Genomic DNA, 21778 nt, shown 5'->3' with positions numbered 1-21778 from the left:
GGGCCTGTCGCTCACCTCCTCCGTCTCCATCCTCTCCAGCTCCTGGTGGCTCTGGATCCGCTGATCCAGCCCCGGGGTTGGGAATTACCAGCCTCATGGTAGCTCCCCTGAAGGCAAAGTCAAAGTGAGGGCTTTGACTGGGGCTGACACGACTTTATGATCTTTTACAGTTTTCAGTTCACAGATTAACAGGTTCACACGCCATCATATGGTGGCTAGAATCAAACACTGAACATAGAAAAGGTATGGTGGGGTTGGTTTCTATTGTACCTTATGGATGAATCCCCGTAGGCACCGGTAAATTTAAAATGTCATAAGAACAGAATGACAGAAAATTATAGCGGATTTGAAACCACAACTTTTAAAAGACTTTTGATAGAGATAACCAGGTTATGCTTGTCTGGGACCCATATAGGAAGACAACCATAACCCAGTTATGCCTGTCTTCCTAGCATAACCACTGAACTCATACCCACAGCTCTCCTGTGGATATGAGTTCTAGATGTGCCGTGCAATTTGAAGCAATTCTCTCAACACCATTTAAAGCCCCAGCGTAGACCTAGGGTGACCAAACGGTTTTGTCATTATGCATTGCATTGAATCAACCAAACCCCCACACAAAAACTCTGTTGTCGACCCAGGTTGACTTTCTACCCATCCAACTGAGCAAAACCCATAAGGTGGGCCCACATACATATGTTAGTTGAATGAAAAAGGATAGCATGTAAGTCTTTGCCCTGAAAAACACACAGCTTGGCTCAGGGGTGTCCGGCCACTTTTAGATGTGTCCCTGCTCTAATACTGCTGATTGAATCGCTCTAACTAGCACGTCATAATGTTCTGGAGAGGTCACCTAACGAGCCATCATTTGTCTCCGTTGTGTTGAACCAGGAAAAGAACTAAAACATCTACCAGTCCTTGAGGACTGAATTTGGACACCACTGGCTTAGACGAATCATTCACAGTTAAGGAAACCAGCTTGCTAGCAAGTTTGACGTTAGCCTTTACTGTACCCAAGTCAGCTGAGGTTGGATACAAACTTAAATTCAGGTTCCACAAAGAAAACTGCTCACCCACAAGTCATGTGGAACTTCTCGTTCTTTACTGAGTTGGTTGACATATCAGCCTTACTGTTATCACACGACATTTTCAAACTAGTGTGCCTGAAAGAACAGCTAATATTTAATACTCTCCGAAGTTCCAGTTTACATATAGTCTGGAGCCAGGTTATGCAAGTCCCACCTCATACTCAGGCTTTGAGTTCTCACGGTCCTTACAGTCATAATAATAAGTCACTCAGTGATGAAGGAAGCTTTTGGTTGCGCAGCATGCCAGTGTATGAACATGCATGTCAAGTGTGTCAGTTTATCTAGCGTTTATCTTTAAGTGTGTGAATCATTACCAGGACGTTGGATTGACAAATTCAGGTTCTGTTCAGTGTGGCTCAAACAACGTTTCATTGTGACTTTCTATTGGTTATTGTATTTACGAAACAGTAGGCCGTTATAAGTGAAGCCCTGCGTTTGCTGTTGAGATTGAATTAAATGACTTCCGTGTTGTTTGTGCTTAAATCTGTTAATATTTTAGTCAAAGACGCCGATCGAACGCCGGTTTAACTGAAGGTATTTATTTAGCAGCCATTTGTAACAAATGTCATGTTAAGGCACTTTACATGACAAACAGGTGTTATTCACCATGTACGCTTTTTCTTCCATTCCACAAAAATGTGCTGCTTTTATGAGTACAAACCTTTTAATCTTTATTTATTTAAATGTTTTTCATTGTTTATTTTAATGCTGGGTATGTTTTTAAAAGGCTAGGGAATTTTCTGCAAAAAAAAAAAATCACAGCTTTCTTCTGTGTGTTGCTCTGACCTCATTATTAATGTTCATTCAACATTAGGGCACCATCTTTTGGCGTAGATTATGCACTACATCTTCTGGCTGTTTTGTGTGAATATTTGCATAATAAGAGTTGATTATTGTTGTTGTATTCTCAGGTCTTACGACACACCAAGCTCGTCGTACATTTCATGCATTTTTCTGCTGTTGCGGTAACAAAATAAGTCAAACAGCAATTAGAATTGCCATCATTTATTTCACAAAATGAATCAGCAGAAAATTGAAATCAAAGTATTTTTTTTTTACCAAAAACCATAAACTATGAAACAAAATGTCAGTAAGGTTGTGATGAACATTGAAATGGAGTTAACAGTGTCTGCACTGTACGAATACTAATCTGTTAACCAAAGCAGCACACGGGTATGAGGTGAAATGTATAACGTTATAAGAAAAAAAACAAAAAACATAGCTGGATTTAAGACCTTGAAGTTAGTTTTTTCTACATGAAACATAAATCCATCTGCATAACGCGTAAGCAGGCACAGCCAGGCAGGGGACTCCCGCCACGAGGAAGATCGCCGCGTTGATCCACGAGGGGTACTCCACTGCTGCCAGAGCCGGAAACGCATCCTGTAAGCACAAAGCTTTATCATTCAGCGCATACTTCGGAGAAATGTCGATAATACAGATTATTATAATTGTTTACATAAAGGATGAGACATAGAGATAAAACTGCTCCAAATTCAAAACTTCTAAAACAATCACAAACTTTTAAACAAGATGGAAACAACTGTCCCACTTAAAAACAACAGAAAGTGAGACAACTTAATATGATTGTTTTTGTCAAGCTACTGCTAAAGATGTTAGTAGCATTTTAGATGATATTAATTTGCAATTGAACAGACAGTGTTCAGAGTAGCTTGTAGTTTGACATCCTCACGAGAACATCGCCTTGATTCTCCAAGAACTCTGACTGCTTTTTACCCCTGGTGAGGCACAGACCACTGAAAACTAGTCCAAATAACCCAACGTCAGAAGAACCCAGCATCAAAAGATGCGCCACTTCCACAAAATGCATCAAGTTGCCTAGATATAACTTGGTCACAAAGTTTCATATCTTACCGAGTTTGGGTCCCAGACTAAATAGGTGAGCTTCTGTTGTACTTGAGTAACCAGATAGAAAATGAGGATGACCAAGACAATCAGCGGACTGACGACTCTCCACGTAACCTGCCAGAAGATTGACGGCTTGCGTCCAACCATGAACTCTATATCCTTGTTGAACCTGTTTTAAAAGAGAATGTAAAGCATATCTTCTTTTTTTTTTTTTTAACAACAACTGGGACACTTGGAAGAATTTTAAAGTTAATGTCTTGACTGGATAGTTTGGAAAGGTCAACTCACCTGTCTACGCCATAAATGTAGACAACAGCTATCATCTCAAACAATCCGATGGTCAGCAGGGGAACTGATCCAGCAAAATTATCGAAGAAAGAGACCCAATAAAGGCCTGAATTCTGCGTAAACAGCAGGCAGATGATGAAGGAAACGACACACGTCAGCCCTGAAACAGACGTACAGTAAACCAGTGGAGGTCGAGTTCAAAGACAACGAATGCTTCTGGAAATAGTCGGGTTACCAGTGAGTGCTTCGTGGGGCCAGTTTTTCGGAAATATTTGCAAGTCTTTCAAGGGAACCACCACTCCCTCGATGTTGCCGAAGAGCGTGGAGAGTCCCAGGCAGAGGAGCATGACGAAAAAGAGGACGGACCAGACCGGAGAGCCGGGCATCTTGGTGATGGCCTCAGTGAAGACGATGAAGGCCAGACCTGTTCCCTCCACTCCCTGAACGAGTAAGCACACATTGATCATCACTTTAATTATTTATGGCATTGAAAAAAATCTCGTGATTGTTTTTTAAAGATGAACTGATTGCACTTGCGGATTGGACTCCGGTTTTTATCAAATTTTGGCCTATTAATACAAATTTATGCCATTTTCCAATTTTCTGTAAAAGCTGTAATTAATTAATTAATTAATTCTGTTTGAATTAAAGTCATTCTACAAGTTAAAAAGCAATATCTTAATGAATTTTATATATATATACATATATATACAGTATATATACAGAATATATATGTATATGTATACTGTATATATACAGTACAGACCAAAAGTTTGGACACACTTTCTAATTGAATTCAATGAGTAAGTGTGTCCAAACCTTTGGTCTGAACTGAGTACAGACCAAAAGTTTGGACACACAGTTGTGTCCAAACTTTTGGTCTGTACTGTATATACTGTATGTATATTAAAGAAAACAAATATAGAAGTTATTGTAGATCCGAAATTCAACAAGGTTTTTTTGCACATGTGGCTTTTTGTAAACAAGATGCAATATTTATGCTAAGTTTATTCGGGAAAAGTGTTCCTAAAAATGTTTTAGTCTCATCAACAAGAACATATGATCCACAGGGGTTTGTGTTTTAGTTTTCATTTGTGTTCTGATCATTTCGTGGATTTAGTTACGTTTCCAGGCTTTCCATATTCAGTTCCTTTATTATTGTCGTCAAAGTCTAGTCATATTAGTTAACTCCTTGTCGTTTAGCTTCTTACTTCCTTCTTGTGTTTTGTTTGTGTTCTTTTCAGGGTTCTGTGTGTTCAGCTCCCTCTGTATTATCTGTGTTTATTAGACTAACCAGCGCCTTACTGTTATAGAAGCTTAAATCAGAAAATGCCGTTTCTTTCAAATAGATTTTGTGCGTCCTCTGGTGTTGGATCTTAAACACCTTGATGACATTTTGAAGAAGATATCTTCAAGTCTTCTTCCCTGGGTTCCCTCTTCTTCTTCCACACAGAAGAGGGTTACTTTTAGCACAGACTATTAACAATTTGTTGCATTTACTGATCAGGAAAAAAATTCAGATTTTAAAATATTTGACTTGTCAAGCTCCGAATCATGTAAAAAAAAAAAAAATCATCCGATGGCGATTCCTGGGTTTTTCTTTTCTTTTATTATTTTTTTAAGAGTTTACCTCACTGAGGAGTTTCTGCATGTCACAGGTTTGGAGATTCAGTCCGAGCATGACATCAGGATAGGAGCTGTTTAGGTGATTGAAGGCTACATCGTAGTTGCTTGACGTGATGTTGTCTTCAGGGAGGTCAAACGTATTTAATAACCACACAATGTTTCTAAAACAAAAAGCAGAAGAGAATTTGGAATCACTTAGAAGCGATTAAAGCGTGGGTGATTTTATTTGGATCGTATACAAAATGTACCGTACTTACTCACTGATACAGGTGTCGTATTTCTCAGTGGCTCTGAAGCCAATGATGGAGTAGGTCACCAGGGCGGCATAGACCGACGTGAGTCCAGTTACGACAGACAGGATCACAGCATCTTGCACACAGTTGTTGCTGGAGGGGGAAAGAAATGTACAGAAAAGGGAAGAGACTCAGAAACTGCACTGTGTTGGGGAGAAAAGATGCGCCGCTTCCACAAAGTGTCCGCGTCTTACTGAACAGGGTTGTAACTTGAGAAGGAGATGAGGCCTCCCCATGCCAAACCAAAGGCGTAAAACACCTGAGCTCCTGCATCCAACCAAGTAGTTGGTTTAATCAACTCCTCCGCCTTAGAGAGAGAGAAACGGTGAGGAGATGTGGCGTAGTCCAGAAGCAGAGAGCGTACGCTTTTTCCTGATGGGTTTTCTCGAGATAAGGAGTCAGTTTCCAGATTTCATTTGAAAGACGGAATCGGGTTTAACACACCAATCATTTTGTGATCTCACAAACAAACTAAAGGCCTTGTCATGACTTTGACAAAAGTTGTTCAGGTTTTTCTCGAGAAAACTCGCGAGCTTGAGAAAATCATCTGGAAACTAACTCGTTATCTTAAGTTAATTTCCTGATGTTTTTCTTATCTTGAGAAAACCTTTGGGAAATTAACTCGTTACTTTGATGAAAGCTTTGGAAAACTATCTTGAGAAAACGGAAAATGAACTTGCTGTCTTGAGAAAACCGCCCTGGAACCAACTTGTTATATCAGGGGGAAAAAAAGTATCTGCTCTCGCCTCCTGTAGCATTGACTTGTGACATCACAAAATAATGTTTGGTTGGTTAAAAAAAAAAAAATGCATAAAACTCACATCTGGTGTGAAGAGGAATTTTATCCCACTCACGGCACCTTTCAGGGTCGCTCCTCGGATCAGGAAGATCGCCAGCACTATGTAAGGCAGGATTGCTGTGACGTAAACCGCCTGAGGTCATGACGAGAGAAAAAAACCTGGGATAAGTGGTTATTAGAGCGCATGTTTGGCCCAAGGCAGAAACAAACAATAACGGCTGCTACGTTGAATTTGAACCTCCACACCAGCAGGGGGAAGTGTCACAAAAGTTAAAATTTGTACAAAAGAAGCTTTCTACTGGTTTTGATCAGACTCATCTCATCTACTGTTCCCTCATTCTCTACGACAAATGAAAATTTGCCTTGTTTTTTTTTAGTTTTTTTTTTAAATGAACTAACCTTCCCAGAAGTGCTTATCCCTCTAATGCAGCAGATCGCAACAATTGTCCAGGCTGCCAGCAGACAAAGCACCATTGGCCACTGGATTCCCTCAGACTCCGATATGGAGGCAGAACTATTCAGAGTCTCTCTGTAAAAGAAATAATCCACAGTGGAGCTCCGCTGGCATTCCGATATAAATTCTGAATAAGATAAAAAAAAACATAAAGATAGTCAGTCATGATGTCTTGTATCTGGTGATGTGGACAGGTGTTGTCTGAAAAGGTGGAACTGAATACCTGTCCCGTTTTCATTCAGTGGACATTGAGCCCATGGCAGAGGCTGCTGAAAAGAGTTGAGGAGATACCAGAGGATCCAGGCTATCAGGGTGTTGTAGTACAACGCAACCAAGAAAGACACCAGCATGGAGGCGATACCTTTGTGCGGACATCATGACAGATGTAACACAAAGTCAAGATACTGAAATGTAATGTATATATATCTTTTTGTACCCACCAATACCAGTCAGATAGGGGCTGATGGTCCTCCACACCCCAACGCTGCCTTTCCTCAGACGTTGACCGATGGCGAACTCCAGCAGTAGGAGAGGCATTCCTTCCAGCACCAGCAGGATCAGGTAGGGAATCAGAAAGGCACCTGGAAAAGGTAGCAATCCATGCTAGTCACTTTTCTTTCACAATAACTTGGAATTTTGAGGTGAAAGGTGATTACGTTTAAACTTTTCTCAGTGGAATGCTTAATGGATGTTTGTTGAAAAGGCATGCACTTTTCACACTGATCCGCTTTTTCCAGTTCTGATACCGATACAGATGTCTGAGGTTTAGCATCGGCCGATACCGATCCGATACACAAAATGGTGCTGAATTGACTTAAAATGTTTCTTAAACACAGACATAAAGGTGCTGAACTGCAAATTCACTTGATAACTCTGCACCGGTACAGCACACTGAAAAACACCAATAGCTTCACAAGCTTGGTGAAAATAACCTAACAGTGCAATTAGAAGTATAAGAGTCAATGTAAATAAATACTAAAGAAACTGAAACTGAGTGTCTTGGTCAAATGTAAAAAAACAAACTGCAACAAACTTTATTTCAAATGGTCCATAAAGTGAAAATAGGAGTTCCAAATATAATGTAAAACAAATAATAAGGCATGACTTCACTCAAACTGCAAAGCATAGAATTAGGCTGCCCTTATCGACCGGCCACATTGTCACCAATTTAAACCAGATCACACATCTCATGTTTTTTGCTTTTGTATCATTTTAGCTGTCTCTCAAATACCAGCTCTAAAATGTTCCTTTGACATCCAAGCGAACCAAAAGCCCAGTCATTTGCCCGATTGTTGTGTCGCCTTATAAAATCTAATCAGTTTGGACGAGGCTGGAGTTCAACCACCGTGGATGTTTGCCATTTGAACCTTAAAAACAATTACTGTTTCCTGTTCACACTGATTCACCTTGTAAACATTATTGCCACTGAAGGTACTTTCCCCCGTTCAAACATCGAAACATTGGTTTCCGATGCTTTATAGTGAAAAAAAAATACGATTGGGAAATATGTGTTTTTTTTCCTACCTGAATTCCTTAATTTTCTTGAAGTGGTGTAATGGTTTATTTTTAATTTTAGTCTTTAAAATACAGAATTTGCACACATATTATTTTACATCATTTGCGCAAAACAATCAAACATTGAGTCAGTAATTACGCATACAATTCTCTTTACTTTTACTACAATGATTTGTTGGATAGCTACTTTTTAATTCTCCTTAATAATATGTTGAAGTGGTTCTACTGTTATTTTGAGATAAATATTTTTTTTTTTACCCAATTCCGTCGTTTTGCATTATTATTAATACAAGGTAAATCCCTGATCTCTGTTGTACGTGCAACTTTATTTGCACTTAAATTCAACATTTCACAAATATTATTTATTCTCTTGCAGATTCTTAAAGGAAGAGTGAAAAGATTTGTTGCGTTTCTTATTCAGGACTAGAAAATAATCTATAATGATTCATGTTAACATATGTTCTTTCATCTACTGAATTTAATTGGAACCTATCCCTAACCAAAATACAAAATATATAAAAACATGGTAAGAAAGCATAAAAATGTTGAGCCTCAATCAAACTCTGAACAACTGGAGAGTGATTGTTTGTAATGTCAATATTAGTATTGACCCCCTGGTGTTACCTTCATATATCTGTTTGATAATGAGACAGCGTGGCAAAGGTAATCTCAGGCCATTGTTCAAGTTTATGCAGTGTAAAGTGAGGAATAAGGCATTTATTGTTTAGATATGATACTGCCGACAGGAAGCCGCCATCACCTCGCAGGTACAAGCAGCTTTTATTGAGGACGTGTCTGTTTGAACAAAAGAACACATCAGATATCGGTAATCAGCCACAGCTAATCGTGAACAACTGTAAAGATTAGCCGTTGTGCAGAACATAACGAGGGCTTATTCTTATAAAGTGCTCCCTTTATGCGCGACATATTTACTTATTTAATCTCTAAGTTAAGGCTATTTGTCAGTGTTTCAGACATCAGTTACAGAAGAATTGGACTAATAAACCCAGACGAAACTCAGTCCAGCTAAGAATAATGTATATGATAGAGACTGCTTTTAAAACAGCTTCCTAATTCCTGTGGCTCAGTGTGCAGCATCAATATTAATTTCTCACCTAAATCATATGCAATGGGAACACAACCACGTAGATTATCTTTAATCCTTAAGCAAAGGCATCTGAAGCCTGAGAATAATTAAAATAACCTCATGGCACATTCATGAGCAGAGTGCTTTGTACTCGTACATAAGTGATTCATTAACTCTCTGCTTGGCTGTAGATTCACTGGACCAGTCATTTTTTTTTACAGAAAGAAAATTCCAGCTAATTTTTTATTGATGCTTTTTTTTTATCAGCATTTTGGCCTTTTAGATAAAAAAAAAAAAAAGAAAAACAAAAAAACACTACAATTAATGTGCATCATCATGCGTTAAGATTTCAGTCCGTTATTCTCATCACTCACCTCCTCCATGACTCTGACACAGGTAAGGAAAGCGCCACACGTTCCCCAGACCGATGCAGAAGCCCACACAGGTCAGAATGTACTGGGCCTTGTTGTCCCACTGGGGCCGCCCCTCCGCATCCTCCTTCTCCATCCTCTCCAGGTCGTTGTAGTCGGGGATCCGGAGCTCTAGGCCCGGGTTGGGGAGCGCCAGCCTCATGGTGAAGCCGCGTGTAAAACCGGAGCGCGGACTGCGCGTGTGTGGAGTGCGCGCACGTCGCTATTTACACAGCAGCCTTCAGCGGCCACGACACCAATTTATGGTCTTTTACTACTTTGCTCCATGAATAGATAAACAAATAGCAAAGCTTTGCATTTATTTTTGAGCACTCAGTGGTTTTTCATGCAAAGGAGGACAGTGGCTTTCACTGGAGCTAAAAATAAAGTCCTGGATTAAGCATAAACTTTAGAAAAGAAAAAAAAAACACATGTTGAGAGCAAAAAGAGCCTGATTTTAATTAGTCAAAAGGTAATTATTGATCAGATCTTTAAATAATTCATTAATAGTCCTGTCTATTGTCTTCACATATTTAATATGCATATGTGTGCATATGTTTCGTATTGAGCGCTAAAAGTGCTAAGATACAGAAATAACATTTCATATAATAACTTACATAAACTAATGATAATACATAAAATATACACCAAAAAAATTATCTGTCAATGAGTGTCATTAGATTCTTTAAAAGTGCAAATAATTGTACATTTACATATCTTTATTTGAAATCTGTATTCAAATGTTTTCATAAGCTATGTTCTTATTTTGGCATGCATGTTTTGTTTTGTTTTTAGTTAACATATTTTTTTGAACTGTTCATCACGGTCATTTTTAACCTGCACACAAACTCAACTGTAGACTCACTTATCTTCCAAAGCAGAAGCAAAAATCCATTAAAATTACTTTAGAAAATACAAATACTTAATTTATAAATACAACTAACGTCCGATGATTGGGAATTTTAACGAATTTCTTTTGCAGGCAATTATTTAATTTAATAGATTTTAAATCATATTTAAATATGCATTTCTTTCAGGCCTGTTTCCAGTTTCGTCAAAACGATCAGATATGCAAATATTACATAATAATACTATTGTGTAAGTTACTGATGCTGTTATTGGTGCCACTAATAGAGTAGCAGCACATCATAAATGTATTTTCAGTTCTCCCCATCAAAGTCCATCATTATTGGTCTTTCATGATGGACAGGTCAGCTAAGTTCTTCCTGATGAGCCACACTGACACATGAAGGAAATTAGTTTTTTTATTTGAAATTTTGTGTACAAAATATTAATAAAAACATATATTTGTTCATTTTTGGCCCTTATTTAAATGTTGTAATTCTTCTCTCCCCCCCACTAAATGTTTTCCTTTTAGGCGTAATGAATTTATGTTTATTCCGTTCAATTTCTACAACTGCAACATATGCTTAAGAAGCACAACCACTATTTCATTGTGTTCTGCGTGTTTTTTATTTTTGATTTATATCTGAGCAAATGAGCACATACATGTCACGTCAACTGTAAATGTGGAGCGGCAATATACGTGCCACCTGAAATAAATTAACCCGGGGACTAATTTTTGTCAAGCAGTGCCTAAAAAACAGTAAACCCCTTCGACAAAGTAATATTACATTTTTCCAATCACAGAAATGTAAAACATTAGGTAGTGTTCAAACGTGTGAACAGAAACTATCCATCTAAAATGCTTATGTACAATATTAAAACCATCATTTTGAACATATTAGAAAAAAACAATTTAAACACAATATCAAAAGAATAGCAAGACATAGAAATAAGGTTATTTTATGTCTGTATTGCATTTTTGCATTGAAGCTCATAAACCTCAAGCTAGCTTAATGTTTCTGAGCTACAAGCAGCTGAATTAGCTTAAAAACAAACAGTGATTTTTATTAGCTCAAAATATTTACTCCAAAAGCTGTTTTAAAATTCTGGCATTTCAATTCTTGAACTTAAGAGACGTTTAATAAACCTAGCTTAACTATCAGGTTTAGCTAAGCTATGTTGTACATTATTGGAAAAACACTTGAAGCCTTTAGGGTTAGCGCGCAACCTCCAAAATGTTGGCTGTGCAAACAAAGATGATGCCAGTTTTGATATAACAAGATGAGTTCCCTTTTTTTTTTTTGTTTAGTACAGAATACAATACGCAGAAAGTGGAGAACACCTGGACAAATCCAACATGTAATGTTACTTTTAATGGTAAGTAAAACGAAACTGCAAAGATTTGTCGAAGTAGTTTAAGGTCAAAAATAGACATTGGTGTTTCTTAAGCAATAATTTCAACGGGTACAGTTAAAAGAGAATTTCCCGCACTAGAGCAGCATGGTTCCTCACCAATATATCTAACAGAAACCCCAAGTCATGTTACAAACTAGGTCCCCAAACACCAACAGTGCCACTCAAATCAACCAGAACCCACAAACAAGATCAATAAATTTAGTGCTTACAACAATGTTTCTGATATTTCAACAACTCAAACAGTTTATTTGTGTTGCTATGTGACTTTCCCATTAAACAAATTCTTATTTATCCCAAAGTATTTTAAACATAAAGGTTCTACAGAGCTCAGTGTCTCATTTCAATGTTTATTCTGTACTAGCATACAGACATATAACTAGTTTGTCTTTAAGTACATGTTTATGTACAAGCCTGTGCCGCTCATGCTGTTTGTGTTGCCAATGTTGTACACCCAGTGCGACAAGTTTTCATACTACACAAGTGTATTATTCACAATCCCTTTATACCTTAACCTAGTCAATAATATCTTTACTGCTGTCATTGCATGGCATAACTGGATGTTTTCTTTAGTAAAAACACTAAAACGTAAGGCCTATACATACTTTGTAAGAACAGAGCCATTTGTTCGCTCTCCCAAGGATGCAAGAACAAAGTGACGTGATTCTGCTTTTACAGCTCTGGTTTAGGAGTTCTTGAAGCTTGTTCTTGACAGACATTGTTGGGAAAACTATGATGGCTTTCTAGAAGTTGTGCACAAGGGTTGTTAAGTACAAATTGGCCTGGCCTGAAAGAACTTAGTCGTCGTTCTTGCAGCAATGGCAGAGAGAACAAAACTCTCTGTTCTTGTGGAGTATTTAGTAGTCTCTGTCTTTGCCTTTCAAAGATAACAGTGAGTCGTCGGCGTACTGTTGTATCATTACAACACACCAGCAAAGTCCAATAAACATAATTTACAAGTTTGTTGATATTAAATAGCCAAAAGAAGAACAGTTATCTAAAACTTCATTTTGTCATTCATTTGTATTTTGGCAGAGACTGTGTCCACTGTACTGTCACTGTAGTCCTTTTTGCAGAATTTCCTCTGGATGAGTTTGTAAAGGGCAAAGAAGGGTATGGCTAAACTGGGAACTCCAGCCAGGATGAAGATCATGATGTAGACCCATTGTGGGTAGTAACGCTCAGCAAGGGTGGGAAAGCTCTCCTGTAAGTAGAGCAGAAGATTTATCAAACCAAGGTTTGCATATAACCACAATTAGAAGAAAAGATAGTTGGGGTGAATTTTTCTTCTTTGCATATTTGGAACCTGTGGAGTGCCAAACTTACCGCCTCCTGGTCCCAGACCAGATAGGTAAGTTCCTTCGTGACTTGGGTGACAAAGTAGAAAATCAGAATGACAATCATGATGAGGGGGCTAATCACTCTCCACGTCGCCTGCCAGAAGATATTGGGTTTGTGGCCGATCATAAACTCAAGGTCTTTATTAAACCTGTTCCAAAGCAATAACAGAGAGATGCACTGAGGTGAGTGTGACGGAAGTCGTAAAAGTCAACCTTGTAGTTTTTTCCCCCGATAATATATCTCAAGAAGTTCGACAGATTTAGATACAAACATCTTTGCATTTTTTTATATGACATTTTACAATGTATGACTGTAAGATTTTCAAAAATGTTTACATGTTTATTGGCTTCTATTACCTTTTTAGTAACAACTAAAAAGAAATGCTTTCTGAACTCATAACCCACGTCGGGACAACAAAACGAAACACAAATCGTATTTTCCACATTCTCCAAATGGCTACAAGACACATTCTGTACTTTTCTTATCTCTTATGAGATAATGTGTCAGTCTCGTCTGATGACTGACACATTATCTCCCCTACAAGGACAGAATATAAAACGTGGCTATTTCCGGCTTTGTTTGAACTGTAAAAGCATCTTACTGACCGTCAGACACCACCATTGACTAGAACTAGTCTCAGCCTTTTTTTCTTTTTATGGCAGTACTTTTGACTTTGGCCATTCAAATGATACACTGTGTTCATCGATGGCGTTACTTGAATTTCCCATAAAAAAAAAAAAAATGTTCAGGCCAGGCAGGCAAATTTTGTAGCAAAAATCTTGAATGGATCCTTTCTGAATCCAGACTAATAGAGTCTGAATCCAGACTCTATTAGTCTGAATAATAGTCTGAACACAAGGTGTTTTTTTTTACAGGTGCTGTAAAAAACACTTAGTTTTGGATGTAGTAAAATCCAAGTCATGACATGTGGTGAGACATTGGGTTCATGATAATGAGACGCAATTTTTTCAATATCTTTGGAGAAAAATTAAGTGTTTCACAAACAGACAGGCTTTGTTGACCAAATACCTATAGGGGGCGCTGACATTCTAATTTTATATAGATACATATAAGGAGAAGAAAAAAAGAACTGGAAAGAAATTATGAATTGAGTTATCACTAAGTAATCAGTGCAATTTTAATTAATTATTAACTTAATTATTGCAGGAAAACAGAAGATATCTTTTCACTGCATTTCATTTTTTTTCTGCTCATTGCCTGACCTTATCTTTATCCAAGTGTTTGGTGGCACCCTCTGGGAGAATTATAGACTCTGTCAGCAAGGCAGAAACGTGCGCCGTTTGGTTTGTTTCTTAGGATAGCCATTGCCATGACAACATACTGCAGCGTGGACTTCTACAGAGATCCCAAGTTACCCTTATTGGTGGGATGTCAAATCCCATATTGAGTGATAATATAAACGTTTTAGCCAACTTTGGTGCACTACTGACAATGAAATGTTATATTACTGTTGGCTAGCTCATGCAAGCTGATGTTAGGTAATATAACCCTTGTAAAAAGCCTTATTACAGTAGCATAATGTCTCACTAAACAAAATTGCATACAGTGATCTTTGGAGATAAAGACACACTTGGGGCCCCTGACCATCCACGTTTATCATGACTGTACAGATGGGCAGTTTCAGCTAGTACCTATCATCTTGTAGCCATTTCCTGACTTATGAAGAGAGAAACCTTTAACGTCCTATGGTAGAAATATCAACATTTGTGGGCAAAGTCACAATTGCCTGCCCGTGACTCACCTATCCATGCCATAGATGTAGACAACAGAAATCATTTCAAAAAATCCGATGACCAGGAGCGGAATCGAGCCTGCAAAATTGTCAAAAAGAGCCAGCCAGTAGTTCCCAGAGCGAAGAGCGAAAATGAGTCCAAGAGCTAGAGATACGAAGCACGTCAGACCTGAAAAAAGCAATGCAATTTGTCACTCTCTTGTCATCAGATCGCATATGGGGAAAGTTTGACTTTGAATTGATCAACGGAACTAGGAGAAAATTACCACTGATAACTTCTTTGGGCCAACTCCTGGGTAGCACTTTGAGATCCAGCAGAGGAGCTATAACACCCTCAATGCTGCCAAACATAGTCGAGAGGCCGAGGCAGAAGAGCATGATGAAGAAGAGAACAGACCAAAGAGGGGAAAACGGCATCTCTATGATGGCTTCTGTGAAGACAATGAAGGCCAGTCCTGTTCCTTCCACACCCTAAAGAAACACAGACTCCATTATTCTGCCATACATGGAAGACGTCTTTTTCTTTGTAAAAATGGAAGAATACACATTATCTTACCTGGCTAAGGAAAGTCTGCATGTCGCAGGTCTGTAAGGACAATCCCTGGATGACATCCGGACTCGTGTGGTTGAGGTGAGTCAGAATTTCGTTGTAGTTGCTCTGTGTGATGTTGTTCTCGGGGTAGTTGAAAGCATTCATCAACTTCAAGATATTGCTGTAAAAAAACCACCTTAGTATCATTTGAATCCAGTTTGAATAAAACAAGCTCAATTTGGAAGTATTTGACTCACTCTCCGAAGCATTCATCGTATTTCTGTGTTGCCCTGAAGCCGATGATGGAGTAGATAACCGTTGCCGAGTACACCGATGTGCAGCCGTTGATGATGGAGATGAGGACAGCGTCCTGCTCGCAGTTATTGCTGAAATGAGAATTTTGAGGGAGTTTGTGTGAGGTAAGCTGGGGAAAATTCCTCCCCCTCGTTTTTACTGAACCGCCAGCTCACTTACTGCACAGAGTTGTAGCTGGAGAAGGAGATGAGACCTCCAAAAGCCAGCGAAAAGGAGTAAAACACTTGGGCTCCTGCATCCAGCCAGGTTGAAGGATTCATTAGTTCATCTACCTGAAAAAATATATTTAAAAATTCTTAAGAAAAACTATTACTTCCTAGAATGTTGTTAAACTTTTCCTTGGCCTTTGACTTTAACAATTAGGCATGATGGTACGCCTAAATTAGAAGATTGTCTGTTTAACACAACAGAAAAAATGAGTTTCAGTGTATGTATTTGCTAAAAAACATGAGCTGCTTTTGTTTCTAAGTGACATCAAGTTTCCAATTTTAGATCCATTTTGTACACACAAGTTGCTATTTCGTCCCCTCCAATGCCCATTTTGTACCTATTGTCATGTTCCGAGTTTTTCTGTGTATTTATTTAGAGTTTCCTGTGTCTCTGAGTCTCCGTGTTGTCCTGTCTCCCCTTGATTAGTTCCCAGGTGTGTCTCGTTCCCTGATTACCTCCTGTGTATTTAGTGTCACCTGTGTCTCTGTGTCTTTGTCGGATCCTAGTCATTGTTTCGTCTGCTGTCCATTCGTAAACCCTGTTGCTACCAGTGCTGAGCCTTTGCCTTCCGCTCTGCTGTGCTGCCAGGATTTTGGACTTTGGATTGTGTTCTTCCCTCATTAAAAGCATCATTTCTCACTTCAACCTGGGTCTACAGTGTTTGCCTCACCACCTTCATCCACCATTTCATGACACCTATGTAGGTAAACCATTCCATGTCAAGTTACTTTTCTTTGCAATAATGAAGATAAATACCTATAAAAATGTTTAAATCTTCTATAATTTAACTATGGACCTAAAGCAATTTCTTAATCAATATTATTTTGTTCCTTCTGATCCAAAATGTTTGGGGTCCGGTAGAGTCTGGTTAAATAGGAGGACGGCTGCTGATCAAACCAAACTTCTGTTAGTCGATACTATTCTTTTGAACTTTTCTTATTGCAGAATGTTACTAAGTTCAAGGTTTCCCCCAGAAAACTTGCTAACCCCGGTGATTGGGTGTTAGGACAGTCAATCATCCAGCGGCCCGTTGTGTTTTTGAGTTAAAAAATATTTAAAGTTGACAGGAAATTTGAAAATATCACTTGATAATTATGTGCTATTGACTGGAAGATTAACCCCTGAACACCAACTCTAAAGTCTTAAAAAATTGAAACATTTTAAAAAGACTTAAATAAATAAGCAATGCTTAGCCTGGTGGGGGCACAAGTAAAGCCTGGTGGCCTGCCAGGCTTATGAAACACTGGGGGAAACCCTGAAGTTACTTTTAATTGTCAGCTGTCAAAGCTGGTACGAAATGTACTGGTACATTATGAAACATCCCATGGAAATTCATTGTTAAAAAATTGGGTACAGGATTATCCAAACCACAAAGCTACAAAAGGCAACGAGGGGAAACGACCATCACCAGTTAGCCCCAGTTAGCCACCAGTACATTGGTTCAGCTTACTGGTTCATCTTTCAAGGTAACATGAGATTTTATCAGTTTTGAAATGAAGGTTCATGACAGGGACCTTGATAGTAGTGTCATCTTTTTTATCATTTGGTAGTTATCTCAAGTTTCTTCTCATCCTAGATTAAGATTATCGCAAAGGTAAGAGGATAGCGGGTAATTTCTGGACGCACGGGCCGTGTCCAGATAAGATTAATATCACTTTTATGGCCATCTTATAAATATAGGGTTGCAGGTGGCAACTTTTATCTTTTACCAACTGATAGATGAACATGGAAATAAGTCATAAAATGTGTTGTGTGTTTGTCACGTGCGCGTTCTCCATCTTTTGCTGCGATGCAGCTTAACGACATGCTGTTTTGAGCTTGAACCTCGCAGTTGAAATTTTCAAGATTCATTTTTAATTTCATCTCAAACAAAAACCATGAGGTTGAAGTTTAAAAATCCAGCATGGCTGCCCAAACAGGCAGTGATGTCAAGTTTATTAGCTTTTAAAGCACACATTCATGCTTTTAAGTCAGTTATCTTATTGTCCATATCTGTCAATGAGTCTAACTTACACTAAATAATATTTCAAAACCTATCCGCAGCGCAAAGTCTCGTAAACTTCCAAGTGGGTCATTTATTAAAATATCAAAAAATCAGATAAATTCTTGATAGTCATATAAATTAAATTAGTCTATTAACTCCTGACTGTACTTTGTATCAAACAGAAACATACCTCGCTTCATACGCATAAAAACCAAAGCGTGTTTGGGAGAATTCATGAGCAATTAAACAGGAAATTTAGCTGGTCAGGAATCATAGTCTGTCAAAAATTTGTCAAAATGTCTTGCCAATGGGACTAGGGTTGAAAATTATCCCCCTGGCTGTAAGCCAACATATTTGCATCAATGAATGTTCATTGACATGTCTTGTCCTGTCTCATTTTTAAAAATAAAGAAAATATATCATAAGACTGAGGACAAAAACCCCCCAAAATGGGAAACGAGGCAGATCACGAAACCCTGGGAAAGTTCCTACAGTCAGACTAAATCATTGTGAGATCTGAACATTGTTTTTAGCATTATTTACCTACATCCTGCTTCAAATACTTTTAACTACAGAGAGAAATAAATAAGCAACGCCAATGGATGAACACTGTGCAATTGTTTGGGACGAAATGGCAGCATAAGGCTACCACAATGAGAGTACCAATCGCTAAAGGAGCAACTAGACTCAGCGGTCACTTCATTCTCCTGCTACAGATTAGCAGAACAAAGAAGTCAAACCCAACATAGAAGTGGTGGAAGATCTGAACACTGTTTCACTCTTTAATCTACTAGCATTTTCAGAAGGATAATCAGCTAAAAACCCTCAGAAGACAGTTTTCAGACCAAGGAACATGACCTTCGCCCAAACAGAATGCTATCATCGCCAAAAGACAGCTACACCAACATAGTGCCTAGAAAGCAAGATTTTGAGAGAAACCAGTCACAATATTTATCAAAAATAATCAAACTTCCTTCTTTTCTGTTCCTAGGTAATAACATCGCTTACATCTGGTGTGAAGAGGTACTTTATTCCTTCTGTAGAGCCTTTTAGAGTCAATCCCCGGATGAGGAAGATGGTGAGGACGAGATACGGCAAAGTGGAGGTGATGTACACAGCCTAAAATAAAAAAAGATGGATGTTTGAACAATGACACAGGAGTCACCGCAATAGAAGAGTTTTTCAGATGCAACACGGCCTTCAAACCTTGCCGGTCGTCTCGATGCCCCTGATGCAGCAGATGTAAAGCACAGTCCAGGCGGCGATGAGGGCCAGAACCATCCACCACTGCAGTCCCCCGGACTCATCGATGGCTGTCGAAGTGTTCAGCGTTTCTCTGTACCAGAAGTAGTCGACGGTGGTGCTCCGCGCACACTCCTCCACATATCCTTAAGTGGGGCGGTAAAAATTCAAGATCAGTCGAGGGGAAACCGAGTGTCAACAGCCTCGGCAGGAAACGTTTTAACCCCGCGCCATAAAAGCAAATGGGTGCTCCGCTTCAAGCACCTACCTGTCCTGTTAGCATTGAGTGGACACTGGCTCCAGGGCAGAGGGTCCTGGAAGGAGTTGAAGAGATACCACATGATCCAGGCCATGATGGTGTTGTAGTAGACACCCACCAGGAAGGACACCAGCATGGAGGCAATGCCTGAAAGCGAACGAAAGACAAGGGAAACATTTTCTACTGATGTCCCTCCAGCCTCGCTTTGACCAAGTAACTCAAAATCATAATTAGTGGAGTTACTGTGTAATTCAATATCTTCTAATAAGAAACACCCAACTGTATTAAATCATACTTGAGATTTTAGCAATTTTAGAATTGTTTTTCTCCTGAATTTATCAGAAATACTCAACTACGAGAAACAGTATCACAAAGCTACTTGAAGCTGTTCTGCTAACTACAAATATACTCAAAATCACATGTTTTTCTGTTGCTTTAATGTCTTTTTTGTTTGTTTTTTTGTACACACCAACTCCTGCCAGATAAGGATTGATGGATCTCCATACGCCCACGCTGCCTTTCCGCAGACGCTGACCGATGGCGAACTCTAAGTGCAGCAGTGGGATTCCCTCCAGAACCAGCAGGATCAGGAACGGGATCATAAACGCTCCTGAAAGTAAAAAAAAATAACAACAAAAAAAACTGTTCATATTTTGTGTGTTTCTACAAACTAATTCACTTCTTCTTCTTTTTTTTTTTTTTTTTGCTCTTTAGCTCTAAGGGAGGACCCACTTTAGCAACCCACTGCTTGTTTGTGCAGTGGGCTTCACAAACAAGCAATCCCATAGAAACCGTTATAAACAAACCTGTAAAAAAAAAAAGTTATTTTATAAACCATGATTCACATTTTGGTTTCCCCTAGGAACAAATGAGAGGGATTAATTTTATTTCACTTTATATGAATCAATCCATTTTTCTGAATGGATTAAGTTTTCACACAAAAAACTTAATGGACATTAAACTTTCACTTAAAAGTTCTTTTTAAAAACTGACTTGGAATGACGTTTTCTTATGAACACTTGATTAATAATGCTTGAAATCTCTTCAACTAGAGCGAACGCCACGTATCTCCATTAAAGTCGCTGATGCTACGACTCTCCTCTTACCTCCGCCGTGACTTTGACACAGGTAGGGGAACCTCCAGACGTTGCCGAGCCCCACACAGAAGCCCACGCAGGTGAGCAGGTACTGGGCTTTGTTGTCCCACTGGGGTCTGTCCCCAGCCTCGTCCTTCTCCATCCTCTCCAGGTCCCCGTGGGACGCGATCCTGTCATCCAGTCCCGGATTTGGCAGCTTCAGCTTCAGCTTCATCGTGTCTCCTTTTGTAAACTTCGAAAAAGGAAAAAAAAAAAAAAAAATGTAGCTCCTAAATCTGATTAACCACTTGTTACTCTTTTGCAAACCCTCCCAGCTGCCGTATCCTTTTTTTTCTTTCTTTCTTTCTTCCTTTCTTTCTTTCTTTCTTTCTTTCTTTCTTTCTTTCTTTCTTTCTTTCTTTCTTTCTTTCTGAGAAACAGCCTTCTCTCTGGAGACGGTTGCTGACTCTCTCCCTCTGAGTCCTCAGTCCCTTCTGACTGCGGCTGGAAGAGTCAGTGAGGTATCGACTGCCACATCTGGCACCTAAATTGCAGTTATCAGTAGCTCATTACTGTCTGTGTTGCATTATGCAATGTCAGCAGGTATGCACTGGGGAGGGGGGAGAAAAAAAAAAAAACAGCACCACCTCATTGATAGTGGTTAATGCATCACAGGAGGTACGTCTTCCCGCTGATGAGTTTGCGCTTTAAGTTTATGGAGACCAATCACGGAAGGACTAAAGTGCAATTCTAAGACATTTTTGAGGGACACCTTTTTATTTTCTTTAAATAAAAAAAACAACAAATCTCCAGTCACTTTGTGTAGCACTCATGTAGATTCACCAGTAGTGTAATTTTTCATTACCCATTGAGTGCGAGCAGATATTTTCAGCGTCTCCGTATGTTGCAATAATTAACCAAAGATGGGCCAACCGGTTGGCATGGGGCTTATTTGAACTGAGTCTGTAAAAACCACCTTTAAGATGTTTTTGTTTTTAGTATTTTCGCGTTTTAAATGCTCATGAAAGAACGTCGGTTTGAGAACATGTCCATTTATGTGTTGGGGTGACGGTTTAGGCTCATCAGCTGCAGAACCTTGGCACATTGCAGTCACTAAATCCCATTACAAATATGCACAAAACTTTGTCTATATTCCATTAATGTCAAAAAAACGACAACACAATTTCGCAATTGTGATGTTTTCATTTCACAAGAAACACATTTGAATAAGATTCAAAATCATGCCACGCCATCATCATCCAACTACTTCCTGTTTTCTTCTTCTCCCTGGCAACATCCGGGTGTTGATCACGTGACTCGTGTGATGCGAGAAAAGTGTTTCCGTTGCAGTTTTGCGTAATAAACCAATGTCATTATG

The 21778-nt window shown here is 38.9% G+C and overlaps 2 protein-coding genes across 2 annotated transcripts; both read right to left on the bottom strand.

The window, feature by feature from the left end:
* Window positions 1-2081: 2081 nt before the first annotated feature.
* On the bottom strand, window positions 2082-9654 carry LOC116731240 (sodium-dependent neutral amino acid transporter B(0)AT1-like). Its single transcript, XM_032580904.1, has 12 exons — window positions 9394-9654; window positions 6858-6998; window positions 6641-6778; window positions 6363-6544; window positions 5986-6096; window positions 5359-5471; window positions 5129-5257; window positions 4876-5032; window positions 3481-3685; window positions 3246-3405; window positions 2964-3126; window positions 2082-2471 (listed from the first exon to the last, which is right to left on the bottom strand). The coding sequence occupies exons 1-12, from the start codon at window positions 9590-9592 to the stop codon at window positions 2331-2333; spliced, it is 1839 nt and encodes a 612-aa protein (XP_032436795.1). The 5' UTR covers window positions 9593-9654; the 3' UTR covers window positions 2082-2330.
* Window positions 9655-10883: 1229 nt separating this feature from the next.
* Window positions 10884-20901, bottom strand: LOC116731829 (sodium-dependent neutral amino acid transporter B(0)AT1-like). The gene is made up of 13 exons (XM_032581684.1): window positions 20820-20901; window positions 20431-20754; window positions 19794-19934; window positions 19334-19471; window positions 19030-19211; window positions 18832-18942; window positions 15789-15901; window positions 15572-15700; window positions 15339-15495; window positions 15049-15253; window positions 14792-14951; window positions 13015-13177; window positions 10884-12892 (listed from the first exon to the last, which is right to left on the bottom strand). The coding sequence occupies exons 2-13, from the start codon at window positions 20633-20635 to the stop codon at window positions 12686-12688; spliced, it is 1911 nt and encodes a 636-aa protein (XP_032437575.1). The 5' UTR covers window positions 20636-20754; window positions 20820-20901; the 3' UTR covers window positions 10884-12685.
* Between the last annotated feature and the right edge of the window lie 877 nt (window positions 20902-21778).

This window comes from Xiphophorus hellerii, chromosome 13 (genome assembly GCF_003331165.1).
Source record: "Xiphophorus hellerii strain 12219 chromosome 13, Xiphophorus_hellerii-4.1, whole genome shotgun sequence".
Classification (NCBI taxonomy): domain Eukaryota; kingdom Metazoa; phylum Chordata; class Actinopteri; order Cyprinodontiformes; family Poeciliidae; genus Xiphophorus; species Xiphophorus hellerii.
This window is presented reverse-complemented; position numbering and strand designations above follow the sequence as displayed.